General features: G+C 37.3%; 1 protein-coding gene across 1 annotated transcript; it reads left to right on the top strand.

Moving 5' to 3' along the window:
• The first annotated feature begins 306 nt into the window (after positions 1-306).
• Positions 307-13,303, top strand: paxbp1 (PAX3 and PAX7 binding protein 1). The gene is made up of 18 exons (XM_016528437.1): positions 307-737; positions 1,247-1,375; positions 1,875-2,066; positions 2,361-2,579; positions 2,835-2,935; positions 3,709-3,932; positions 4,364-4,553; positions 6,412-6,535; positions 7,371-7,473; positions 8,402-8,517; positions 8,608-8,807; positions 8,900-9,050; positions 9,161-9,282; positions 9,929-10,005; positions 10,149-10,215; positions 10,329-10,475; positions 10,611-10,765; positions 12,580-13,303. The coding sequence occupies exons 1-18, from the start codon at positions 458-460 to the stop codon at positions 12,695-12,697; spliced, it is 2,715 nt and encodes a 904-aa protein (XP_016383923.1). The 5' UTR covers positions 307-457; the 3' UTR covers positions 12,698-13,303.
• Positions 13,304-13,704: the final 401 nt, after the last annotated feature.

Raw genomic sequence — 13,704 nt, 5'->3', positions numbered from 1 at the left:
TTAATAGTTGAAAGCATTAGAAATTTAGAAAAGTAATCAAATGTAATCAGTTACATTACTTTAATAAAGTAATTGAAATAGTTACACTCCTACTTATTAGCCTACATTTTAGATAGGGTAACTTGTAACCTAGGCTATTACATTTCCGAAGTAACCTTCCCAACACTGATCATTAGTTATTGAAAATAAATTACAGGGTTTTTTTTATATAGTGTTTGCAGGTAATCTCATATGAATACATTACCAACACTTGGAAAATTGTTCGAGCACCTCTCCTCTAGATGGCAGCAGCGAGGTCCCGATGCCGCTCAGCAAATCTAAACATCCACAGAGGTACATAAACGTTTCCGCCAAAGGCAAAATGGTGGACTTGTTATCATCATTGGCGCCCTGCAAAACTCTAAAAATCAGTCTGTACATACTCTCCTAGAGGCGTTGCACACTACGTTACATCACCATGTTTAAGAAAGCCAAGAGGTGCAATTTCAGACGGAGGAATGACTCTGAAGACGAGGAGAAAGAGGAGGACCAGCAGTCCGGCGGGCCCGGGGCTGAAGACTCGGCTAACCCGAGTGAGTCCACTAGCACCACCGGCTCCGCTCCTGCAGCAAACACGCTGAACAATCACGGAAACGGGTTTCAGCCCGGTGCTGTCAAGTTCAACAAAGAGAAGAAGAGAAAGATTGAGAACCGAGAGGAACCTAAAGCGAGTCTGCTGAGCTTCCGCGATGATGAAGGTGCGTATGAACTGCCACGGAAGACACATATGAAAACTTAACGTTTCACAAATTATTCGTGTTAGAGTTTTTGCAGTGTAGTTAACCATCTAATTGCAGTCTATTGAAATTCTATAACAGTTCGTGTCATTAAAGTGACATCCACTAACCGAAAAACACGAGCTATTTAGCACATTATATTAGCTAGTAATACTGACCAATTAGGACTCTGCATATGTGAATATAACAAATGATTGGCTAAAGACCAATATGGTAATATTACAATGATTAAGTAAGAATCGGGATTTCAATGTTACGGAAATATGAAATAATATGGAGAATTTTAAAACTGCTTTAAAAAAAATTTAATGTTTTTTTTATACCCTTATTAATTAATCATAAAAAAAGAAAAGGTCATGTTAATTAGTGGATCAAAAAGTGTGAGGACCCTGAAAAATACTTTGCAATGTAACTCCTAGTGAATTGCACTGATAATTTCATGCATTTCACTATATATCTGTCACTGTTAGATGAGACTGATGTGTTCCGTGTGAAGAAATCCAACCACAGCAAGAAGATTGTAAAGCAGCTGAAGAAAGAATACAAGGATGATTTGGAAAAGACCGGCAGTGCCATACAGGATCAAAACACACGCATTGGTACAAGACTTTTTTTTTTTTTGTCATGATATCGGTCATGCATGTTTATAGATCAAAGTCAGGGGACTGCTTTTTATTTTGAGGAAAACATCAAATTAAATAAATGTTTCTAAAAAAAATGCATGTAGTTTCTAAAAAAAAAATGTGCATTCTCATCAGAAAGAAGCATTAGTGACTTTTTTAGAGAATTGCATACATTGTAACCAAAAAAAAAGTTAAAACTTGTAAATAAAACGATTATTATAAAATATTACATTTTTACAAGAAAATGCTATTTTGGTTTTTCTACTTCAAAGTTCAGTTCAATGCGCTACTTGCTGTTTCTTTGTACATACTTGCGCACCTAATTTTTACAGTGTGTGACCCCATTTGTTCTAGGGTTATTTTTCTTCCATTGTAGTTTAGACCCTAAAAGTATTACAAAGCCTCAGAAATCTTTACCACTAGACCATCTAGCTAGTTCAAGATTACATAGTAAGTTTGTATTATCGCTCACCAGTTTGTCCAGGTGGACCTGCTCAGAATTTGTCAATTAAAGTGGAGCTCTTGGAGGGCAGCAGAGCCAGCAGTGAACAGGGAGAAGAAGAAATGGAGGTGGACAGCAATGAGGAACAGGAGGAGGATGGCGAGCAAAGGCCTGCGGGTGGAGCGTTTAGCCAAACTCTGTCGGCTCTCAGCTCGCTCAGACCAGGTAAGAGCTCCCATCAATCTAGACGGGACATGTAGAGCAAGTCACAGGACCAGCGTCAGCATGATTAGGCTGTTTTTGCTTTTTAAACGCTTCGAGAACAGTCATACAGGGCTGGAACCTGCTTATGGTTATTGTGGGTAAACATTGAATGTTGTTAAACACTGCATTTGATCAAATCCCCGTTTTTAAATGGCAAATGCTTTTAGTCCATTTAGGCTCTTTCTGGTTAAACTAATTCATGTGAAAATAAGTCATTGTGTTTACGGCAACAATAACTGTCATACGTTTCAACAGGCGAGATCCCGGACGCGGCCTTTATTCATGCTGCTCGTAAACGTAGGCAGATGGCTCGAGAGCTCGGGGGAGAAGCTCCGCTGGTCGAGAATGAGGCTACAAACAAGCGCCTCACTCATGAAGATGAGAACGACGGCAGTGACGACGAAGACGAGAAGAGAATCGTCTTCAGTGGAGTCAAGATGAAGAGTCAGAGGCAGAAAATAGCGGAGGAGATCGGTCAGTGAATGAAGCTCAGAGCTAGTCGTCTGAAGCTCCTATTTATGTCGAATTTTAGGAATCCCCATTCACCAGCTCTCCAGACAGACTGTCCTTGTAATAAATGTCATGTCACGTTGAATATGTCACAAAAAAGACTGAATTACTATGAATAGGGCTTTTGTGGGAAATCACATACTGGAAAAGATGTGCAGTGAACCACGGTCTGACCTTAGTGTTTGTTTTGAATGTGTGTGTGTACGTGTTGGGGTTCAGGTATTGAATGCAGTGATGATGAAGCTCTAGATGATGGGCAGGATGAGGAAGTGAGTCGCTGGGAGCAGGAGCAGATCAGGAAGGGCATTAGCATCCCACAGGTGAGTTGGCACAATAACAACAATTCCCATTTTTCACCTCTTAAAAATTTTGTCAATGCTTATTTCAATAGAACAACTAAAATTTGATTTGACACGTTTCTTTATTTTAAAAGAAAAAACTATGGCATGTAACATTCAAGTAAAGAAATTAAGATCAGTGAATATTTTTTGACAATTTTTTTGTCGGTATTGAATAATTAATCAGTAACACAATAGACAGTCATTTTTCTTTCTTTGTTTCTTTCTCTCTCTCTAAACAGTGTATTCATATTTGGGGTCAGTAAGATTTAAAAAAATATATATATACTTTTATTCTGCAAGGATGCATTAAATTGATCAAAAGTGACAGTAAAGACATTCATAATGTTACGAAAGATTCCTATTTAAAATAAATGCTGTTCTTTTGAACTTTGTTCATCAGATAATCCAAAAATATGTATCATGGTTTCCACAAAAATATTAAGCAGCTTTTTGTTTTGTTGTTTTTAACATACAATAATAATAATAAATGTTTCTCGAGCACCAAATTAACATTAGAATGTGACAAATTCAGCTTTGACCTCACATGAATAAATTACATATTTAAATCTATTGAAATAGAAAACACTTATTTGTTTTAACTGTGTGTTTTTGATTAAATAAATGCAGTCTTCAAAAAAATGAAAAACAATTCTGACCCCAAACTATTGAATGGCAGTGTAATTAACACACAGAGTGTGTGTATGTTGACACTCTGATCCTTTTAATGACATATTCTTTCTTTAATATTTTAGGTCCCAACCATCCAATCCGAGGATCCAACTATGTATTACCAAGGCAGTTATGATGCACAGCCATATGGAGCATCCTACGCCATGCCCTTTAGCTACGCTGCCACAGTTGGAGCAGACAACAGCAAGCCTTTGAAAGCAGAGCCTTCAGTTCCCAGTTATCCCATTCCCTCTTGTGACCTGACCCCTATAACCACAGATCTGGTAAAGAAACGTCTCAAAGACAGGTACGGTCTGAACTGCCTGCTCATCGGCGGCCATTGTAACCCCTCAAATTGAAGTGCAGATCTGCCCAGTTGGATTTTCCTAGGATTTTGAATGTAGAAACACTAGTTTATTTTTCCCAGATAAATTTGATGCACGTCCCATAAATGTTCACAACTCTCATATTGCACCTTGGACTTCCAGCGTAGTGCCAAGGCACATTGATCCTGGTTAATTCTGGCTATCGCGTGCAATATTTCAACTCCATGTTAGGCTGAAGTGTAATATTTCATCCTAAAGGTGGTGTAATTTGCAGATGCTAAAATCTGCAATTGTTTTACAGACTCAATTGTATATTTTTGACAAAACCGTCTTCATCAGGACATGTGCGGCCCTAGTGATGTCCCCATACATCACTAATAATAAATCTCTCTTTGACTCCCCTGTGTGCCAGGCTGAGCTTCATGCGCCATGGGCACGATTCCAATGCCCGGCGCTTTGAGCAGATCCAGGAGGAGCTGGAGGCCTCCAAAAAGACCATCCAGCTCCTGGAGGGCTCCTCACAGGAGGCCGCAGACAAATATAGATTCTTGCAAGAAATGCGAGGGTATGTTGGAGACTTGCTTGAGTGTTTCAGTGAAAAGGTAAGAATGAATGCATTTGTTTTTAAAGTTGCTGCCGTTTTTTCACTGACTTGCGTTTTTGTTTGTTTGTTTATTTTTTTCCCAATCTTGGTACTGTATTTCTTTGTGATTGATTTTGAAGTTTATTGAATGTTGCCTGTGTCAGCATTGTGTAGTTAATTAGAACTTAAAAATATTTGAAACTAAAATGACCTTACTTCATATACTCATATTTCATGTTTAAGATGATCATTTACAAAACTATGCATTTTCAGCAGTCCACCAGGTCATATTTTTATCAGCTCATAGATTATGGTGTAATCTTCCATCTTTTTCCCACAGCAAGATGCATCAAGAGATGGTTTTTCAGCTATAAAGAGGCACTATATATACACAATTCATGGTGTCTTTGATGGGGCATGGAGAACAGATCATCAAAAGTGTTATTAGTTGGGAAATTTTGTCACTTTATTTAGAAAGTCATAGGTCATACTGCTTTTTTGTGTGAGACTTCCAATTTGTTAGATGCTAGGTAGCTAACTAGCTAGTTGGCAGTGTCGTTGGACCGTTTTTAAAAATACTGAAAGTAATAAATGGTCAAAAGGTAAATCTTTATCAAAAAGGACTTAATGCACTTACTGTAAAGCTTACTGTTGAAATCGCATCATATGACCCCTTTAATATAACTCCGACTGGATTCGTCTGAAAGAAGAAAGTCATATACACCTATGATGCTTCGAGGGTAAGTAAAACAAAAGCTAATTTTCATTTTTGGGTGAACTAACCCTTTAAAGTCAATAACTACGCATTTTTTTCATTAAAGGGAATGTTCACCCAAAAATGAAAATTGTCATTAATTACTCACCCTCATGTCTCTCCAAACCCGTAAGACCTTTTTTTCATCTTCAGAACACAAATTAAGATATTTTTGATGAAATTAGACAACAACACTACTACCATGTTCAAGGCCCAGAAAGGTAGTAAGGACATTATTAAAATAATAGTCCATGTGCCATTCGTGGTTCAACCTGAGGACTGGCACGGAAGATAAGTTTTTTTTTTATTTTTTTATTTTAAAAAATACGGTATTTTTGGGAGTTTTTTGTGCACAAAAAGTATTCTCGTAGCTTTATAAAATTACGGTTGAAGCACTGATGTCATATGAACAATGTCCTTACTACCTTTCTGCGTCTTGAACATGTCAGTTGCATTGCTGTCTATTCAGGGTCAGAAAGCTCTCGGATTTTATCAATATCTTAATATCTTAATTGAAGATGAACAAAGGTCTTTTTCGGGTTTGGAACGACATGAGGGTGAGTAATTAATGACAGAATTGTCCTTTTAGGGTTAACCCTTTAAGCTATCAATTAAATCCGGGATGTTAGCTTAATGATTGCATTAGCTTAAGGTTAGCTTGTCCAAAGTATATGTTAATACCTACATTAATTTTTGGTACATGTCTCAGTTTGGTACAAACTAGAGTGCAACAGTCAGGTTACAGAAGTAAAAATCCCATTGATTTTCTCCATAGTGGAATATTTGTACTGTTACATTAATAATAATAATAAAAAAACAATCTGTTTGTCAAAAATAACCAACAATGGCTAACTGGAAGTCTTTCACAGAAGTTTCAAACTACTCAGCCAATTTTTTGGGCTCATAATAAGGTAAATAACATGAAGAATTAACACAGGGGGAAGCCAATTTTGATTCCGCTCTAATGGGCTTTATGTCCAGAGCTCATTAATTATGGCTTAATTTGTTCTGCTTTTGCTGCTTACTCTCTCCCATGCCACAGCAGAACACACTGAACCCCTCGTCTCGGTCTCCAGCCCCTTGTCTTTGGTTCAGCTGTCACAAAAAGCATCATATCTTTCAGGTGCCTGTTATTCTGGAGCTAGAGGTCGCCATGCACCAGTTACTTCGGCAGCGGGCATCCCGTCTCGTCCAGAGAAGACAGGATGATATTAAAGATGAATCGTCGGAGTTTTCCAGCCTTTCAAGTCAGTCCATCTTGAAGGTTTTTATTTTTTATTTGAATGGCCTTATTGTTTTTTTTCCTTCACGTTTTTGTTATACAGTTGTGATTAAATGCACATCAGAATAATACACAAAGAGACTGTCCTGTGTGTGTGTGATTGAGACAAGTGAAAGTGTATGTGGCTTTCGGATGGTGAAAGCTCACTGGCTTCTTATTGGTCAGTGTTTACACTGAAACATTGCTAAGATGCTGAGCAGGTGAGTGTTTTGGAGGAGAGTTTTCATCTCACCCCAGTAAAATTGAGCAGTTAGATCAAAATCAGCTTCTAGTTGGAAATTAATTCTGATGACATCATTAAAAAGAGGGAAAAAATATAACTGGTTAAAGTTCAACCGAAAATTAAACTTTTGTCACTCTTGTGTTATTCCAAACCTGTATGATTTTCTTTGTTAGAAGACAATATTTTGAAGAATGTTGGTAACTAAACAGTTGCTGGTAGATATTGACTTCCATAATATTCTTTTCCATACTATGGAAGTCAATGGCTACCAGTAACTGTCTAGTTACCAACATTCTTCAAAATATTGTCTTTTGTGTTCAACAGAATAAAGTCATACAGTTTTTGATCTTGAGGTAAATGATGACAATTAAATTTTTGGGTGAAATATCACTGTGCAAGCACTGTGCATGGAGTTCAAATTGTAACTAAATTTTTATTGAAATTTGTGGGCTAATGCACGAACATCTGATATGTTAATGAGTAGGTAATAAGGAGTATCTAATCTGTCATTATAGGCTGTAACAGGGCTGGTGAGCTCAGCTTTACTGTGAGTTAATATTGTTTTTTTCTGTTTCAGGTAAGGCTGTTATGGCCCCTAACTTGGATTCATTCGGTAGAGATCGCACAGCCTATCAGGAGCTGGCCAAGCAGAGGAGGATAGCTGAAAGAGAAGCCAGACGGTATACTTTCACTCACATACATACATACATACATACATGTATGTGTGTGTGTGTCTATTATTTTTATTTATTTAATGACTTTGGTTTAAATAAATTTGGTATAAATTAGTAATCTCTTCTGTGTCATTGTTATGCATATTAGTTTTGTACTGTAACTTGTAATGGTCAAAAATGTTTGGAAAACAGCATAAATGTGGTACGCTTTCAGCTTTTTCTTAATGTATATCAATACAGTACATTAATACCACTTTTAATAATTACTACTTTTGATATACAGTAATGCATATACGGGACATATGACTATTTACTATTAGCATGTTAAAGGTATAGTTCCCTCAAAAATGAAAATTCTGTCATTAATTACTCACCCTCATGTTGTTCCGAACCCGTAAGACCTTCATTCATCTTCGGAACACAAATTAAGATATTTTTGATGAAATTCAAGAGCTTTCTGACCCAGCTTAGACAGCAACGCAACTACCACGTTCAAGGCCCAGAAAGATAGTAAGGACATCGTTAAAACAGTCCATGTGACAAACAAAACAAAAATAATGACTAATTTATACAATTTCTTCTCTTCCGTGTCATTCTCCGCCACCATTCGCGCGTGTGTAAGAGTGTGGTGCTGCTGACGCAGGAGCTGGTGTTCTAACGTAGAACCTAGTTGCTGTCTAAGCAGGGTCAGAAAGCTCTTGGATTTCATCAAAAATATCTTAATTTGTGTTCCGAAGATGAACGAAGGTCTTACGGGTTTGGAAAGACATGAGGGTGAGTAATTATCGACAGAATTTTCCTATTTGGATGAACCATCCCTTTAAATAGACTCCAAATTGGATTGATTTAGAAAATCAATACCCAGATCTACTCCACTTGAGTTTCTGTGATGTATTTCAGTTATAATGAATTCAGTTTCAACACTTCCTAACAGAACTCGTCGCAGACAAGCTCGAGAGCAGAACGGCAAGAGAGCCGAGCATAAGGAGGGGCTGTCCAGTGATGATGAAGAGACGTCCACTGACATCACCAGCTTCAACTTAGAGCGAGGTGACCAACTTAACTTAAATATGAGAACGACTTTTGCTGGTTAATTTTTTACTCTAATGTCAATTAACAATTCATCTTTTTGATTTCCAGATCGCATTTTAATAGAATCAAAGAAGGTTTTTGAGGATGTTATGGAGGATTTCCACTCACTGGACAACATAAAGTCTCACTTTGAGACCTGGAGAAAGCTGTATTTTACTTGCTATAGAGATGCCTACATCGGACTGTGTCTGCCCAAACTCTTCAACCCCCTTATTCGACTGCAGCTCATCTCATGGTCTCCACTGGAGGTACAGAGTACACGTTTTTTCCACTTTTTTTATGATCTGCTTTGCATCGCCTGAACATTTTTGTCTTAAAGTGCCAAAATTATGCCATGCAGGTGGAGTGTCCTAACTTTGAGTACATGCTGTGGTTCGAGTCTTTGCTCTTCTATGGCTGTGGGGAGCAGAGCGCCCTAAAGAAAGAGGAAGACGTAGATAACAGCCTGCTTCCTGCTATTGTGGAAAGAGTGCTGCTTCCTAAACTAGCAGGTTAGTCTATCCCATCATTATGGCTCAGTTATTTCTTTTATACTCAGAACATCTCAAACCCAAATCGCACCCTTTAAACCTGATTTCTGCCCTTCCTGTTGCCCCCTCAGTGCTGATGGATCAGGTTTGGGATCCGCTCTCCAGCAGTCAGACATTCAGACTGGTGACTTTCATGCAGAGGCTGATTAAAGACTATCCCACTGTGCTGCACGGCGACAACCGCAACACACAAGTCAGTGAACAGATGAGACTGGAACGCATTAAAGCCACAGGCTCTTATTTTCGTGTTTGATCTTCATTTAGCCCTATCAATCCAAATGTGTAGTATATTTGATACTGAAAAATTCTAAGGCCTATGAATTATTAACATGATACTTTGCTGAAAACCCTGTTATGCACACTGTTCTACAAGATTGATAGTTCATATATTTTAGCATGTAACAGGACTTTTAGTGTAATTGTAACCCAAACCCCCCCCCTTCCGGTTGTGATTAATGTCTTTTTTTTTTTTGGTGATATCTTTATTGATTATAAACTTACAATTTTTATTAAACAAACATGACTTTTATATTATTAGTAATATTTCAAGATGAATATTTACTGGAGTGAAGCAACATGGGTTTACTTGATTATCCATAAATAATTTTTAAAAAAATGTTCTCTTAGGTGTTTTCCCCCCTTCTGTAGTGTGAACTCCATATTCTCATTGTCATACTATATGAGCTGTAAAAGCCTGACATTCTTTTTGTCTAGATGGTCAATAAACTGTATTTTTGACTTATTTCATAAGTCAGGCTTTACTTGGCTAAATTGTGCTTGATTCTCATAGAGAAAAATGAAAATCTAATATCTTAAGACAAGAATTTGTCTGTTTTCAGGAGCTTCTGAGGACCATAGTCATGCGAATTCGACGGACTCTTGATGATGACATTTTCCTGCCTCTGTTTCCAAAAAAGTGAGTATAAAAGCTGAATCACTCCTGTTGTGTCACCGTTTGTATATGCTGTTCTTTATACACATCATCTAGTTTCCGATCGTGACTAAATATGTTTTGTAAACCAGTGTGTGATCTGTAAGTTTTGTTTTCTTCCCTGACAGTGTAATGGAGAACAAGAACTCTGGTCCTTACCTCTTTTCCCAGAGACAGTTTTGGTCTTGTGTGAAGGTATGGCTAGTCATGCTTATATATTCTCAAGACTTTCTGCTGTCGTTTGAATCAGTTATTCTTATTTTAACATGAAATATTTTCAAATATTAAAGACTCTTTCTTGTGTTCAGTTACTTGGGAATTTCTTAATATGGGATGGGATCCTGTCTCCGTCAGTGCTGAAGGAGCTCGCCGTGGACAGCACACTAAACCGCTACATTCTCTCAGCCCTGCAGACCACTGACGTTAGCGAGGAACATGTGGAGAAATGCCGCAGGGTATGACTTGTCTCCACATTTTTATTTAACAAATCAGTTGTGTAGTTGGGAATTGATATTCATGTGAACACGGTATTTACATACCAATTCCTTCTTCGACACAAAGCACTTCATTGCTCTCACTGCTGCCCTCAGGTGGTGGAGTGTTTTCCTGTGCAGTGGTTCAGCAGTCTGAAAGGACAGCAGACTCTTCCTCAGCTGGAGAACTTCTGCAGATATTTGAAACACCTGGCCAGCAGTCTTTACCATGGCTGTGTGGCTGGATCAGACGTGGAGAAGAGAAACGTGAGGTAAAGATCGAAATATCGAAAAGATTGTTGTCATTTGAGAAACTCATTTTTACATTTCAGGTATTGCAATTTTACCAATAAGCACAAATCAAAAAAATTTTTACTTTGTTAACATTTTTTTTTTTTTTTTTTTTTTTTTACCTCATCTAGTGTACTGATTTATTATAGGCTATTTAATATATAAATAAATATCAAAGACTTAGATATGCACTCTCTTTCTACATTATGAAAACTAGCAAAAACAATCAAAATATTTTAACAGTGAAATTCCTAATAGTAATTCTAATTAGGGATGCACCGAAATTAAAATTCATTGCCGAAGCAAAACAAAATGAAACACTGGGCCAAAGGCCGAATACCGAACATGGTTTTTCGCGGTTGTTTCCCCAATATATTTTGCCAATTTTTTTCCACCACTGCATAAATTATCCAAATTTTGTACGTATCACGTATCACATTGTCACATCCATACCTTGTAAAAATTCATAAAAATGTTACTGAGCCACTGACGAGTAACTGTTTCAGCGCAGATTTTCCTTGCGCTTTGGACTTTGAACCCTGGCGCCACGAGCTAGCGCAGCGCTGTTTGAATGCATGCAATTTCGTGTGTGTATTAGAAAACATAACATTCTTCAGTTTGTTTACTAATTAAGGCCATTTCGCCATTTCAGTCATCATACAGTAACCAGCAACAACCACCCTTCCATTCATTGGAGACATGAGATACAGATGCAGCACTAAACGGTCTCTCGCTGTCGGTGCTTGTAATGATTTTGCGTCTTTCTCCGACAGTTTTAAATGCTTCCACATTGCCGACATGTTTGCTGCATTAGCACGACCCTTTATTTGATCACATCACGTCATTGTTCGGTACAATTTATTCAGTCTTTTCGCTTATTCGGCCAAACAACGAATGAGCTTTTTTTGCTATTTTCGGTTATATTTTCGGAATAATTCCGGTTGCCGAACATTCGGTGCATCCCTAATTCCAATAATGGCTGAATGACACTTTCATTTAAGCTGAACATTTCACATGGAGATCGCTAAACTTCAGCTTACTTATTCATCAGTGTTTTCAGATCATCGTTGGTGCTTCCGTAATGAAGAGCGAGCGCATGCGCATGTTTGCTAGATTGCAAAATTAAGCAAAACACCGGGCAGAAAAGATATCCTTTTAACGGAGTAGCTCTGATTTGGGGATTTGAACTCTTGGTATCTGGCAACCACACGCATGAAAACTCATGTAGTAGTAGAGGCATGTACAGAGGCTCCTTTTTTCAACGAAATTAATCAAAATAAATTTTGGTGTAGTTTTTATTTTTTTTAAATACATTTTAGTCTTTTGTCGTCAACGATATTGCATGTTGATATAGTCACAGTTATCGTTTATTGACCTTATTCTCATCTCGTCATCGTCACGGGAAGAAAGCTCGTCAACGAACATTTTCGTCATACTTTTTGTTAACGAAATGAACAGTGTATGCTCAAAATACATTAAAACCGTAATATTGTGAAATATATATTTTAATTTAAAACAATGATTTACTATTTGAATATATTTTAAAATGTGATTTATTCCTATGATTGCAAAGCTGAGTTTTCAGCGTCATTATTCCAGTCTTCAGTGTCACATGATCCTTCAGGAATCATTCAAATATTTTGATTTGCAAGAGACATTAAACTGACCTTAAACTTTTTTTATTGTTAAATTAAAATGTAGCGTTCAAGTATATATGTACATTATATTAATGGCTCTCCAATGTAAGCATCACCCCTTTATTTTTTATTAATGCAGTGATTGTTTCTCTCTATAGGGAGCACATAAAGGAGGTGGTTCGGCTTCTGGGACGGCTCAATGCTTTAGACCACGTGATTGCGGTTGCGTCAGAACACGGCATTAAAGATATAAAGACTCTCCTGGAGAACAAATGAAAGGCAAAGCAATGGGATGCGTTTTTGGATGAACCACACCATGTAAATACTGTGAATATTGTACATTTATTTGTGCAGCTGAAGGGTTTCCTTTGGGGACACGTTGGTGGAATCTAGTGATGTCTCTCCTTCAGTACAGTTGAAATCCAATGGAAGTGGGTTTGAAGTGCACTCTGCTGCTGTGTTAAGACTTTTGTAATCCCTTTCCTAAAGAGAGGTCACTTCTTTTTACTTCATTTTTTTTAAATGGATGGATTTTCTTAATGCATCTTTTAAACTGTCCATCACTCTGCAGTATCAATACCTACAAGAAAAGACCACTTTGCAACTCACACATGGGTTCTGTGCTCTTTCCCTTCCACAAATACTGCACTAAAGCTGATCTCTGTGAGCAGGTTACATACTGCATATTGTAATCGTTTGAAAAATATTTATGCACAGCCATGGGTTGAATGATCCAGCATCTGCCCATCTTAAAAGCAGAGTTTGAATCGCTCATGTGCCAACCTCATCCCACTATCTTATTTTTTGTTGTTGTTTTCCTGGAACTTGAAATGTTTTATTTGCATAAATAAAGTGTTGTTAATATTGAGGATAAATTCCTTCCTTGATATACAGTTGGGTTTAAAAGTATATTGGAAATTTGGGATTTCAAATATAGGCTAGTTTTCTGCTTTAGTAAAACAAAAAACTGTAGTAATTGTGACTTTACACTTCACAGCTGCATTATAAAATATCACAATTGCAATTTAATTTCTTTAAAGGTATAGTTCTCATAATTGCAACTTTGTATCATGTAGTGTGACTTATTTATTGTAATTGCAACTTGTAATTATGACTTAATATCTCACAATGTCACTTTCTTATTTTTTTCTCACAAGTACATTACTTTTTTACTCTTATTGTGGAAACAGGCTTCCATTTTAATTACACTAGTCCATATGACTGTAAAGATTTAAGCATACCATTGTTTTTACATGCAGTTAAGAATTTGCATATAAAACACT

The sequence above is a fragment of the Sinocyclocheilus rhinocerous genome, unplaced genomic scaffold (genome assembly GCF_001515625.1).
Source record: "Sinocyclocheilus rhinocerous isolate Xijiao unplaced genomic scaffold, SAMN03320098_v1.1 scaffold603, whole genome shotgun sequence".
Taxonomy (NCBI): Eukaryota; Metazoa; Chordata; class Actinopteri; order Cypriniformes; family Cyprinidae; genus Sinocyclocheilus; species Sinocyclocheilus rhinocerous.
This window is presented reverse-complemented; position numbering and strand designations above follow the sequence as displayed.

Excerpts from the sequence above, each read along its gene's own strand:
- paxbp1 (XM_016528437.1), top strand. The coding sequence starts at position 458 with ATGTTTAAGAAAGCCAAGAGGTGCAATTTCAGACGGAGGAATGACTCT. Across the intron at positions 9,051-9,160 it reads GCTGCTTCCTAAACTAGCAG|TGCTGATGGATCAGGTTTGG; the intron begins GTTAGTCTATCC and ends TTGCCCCCTCAG. Across the intron at positions 10,006-10,148 it reads CTGCCTCTGTTTCCAAAAAA|TGTAATGGAGAACAAGAACT; the intron begins GTGAGTATAAAA and ends CTTCCCTGACAG.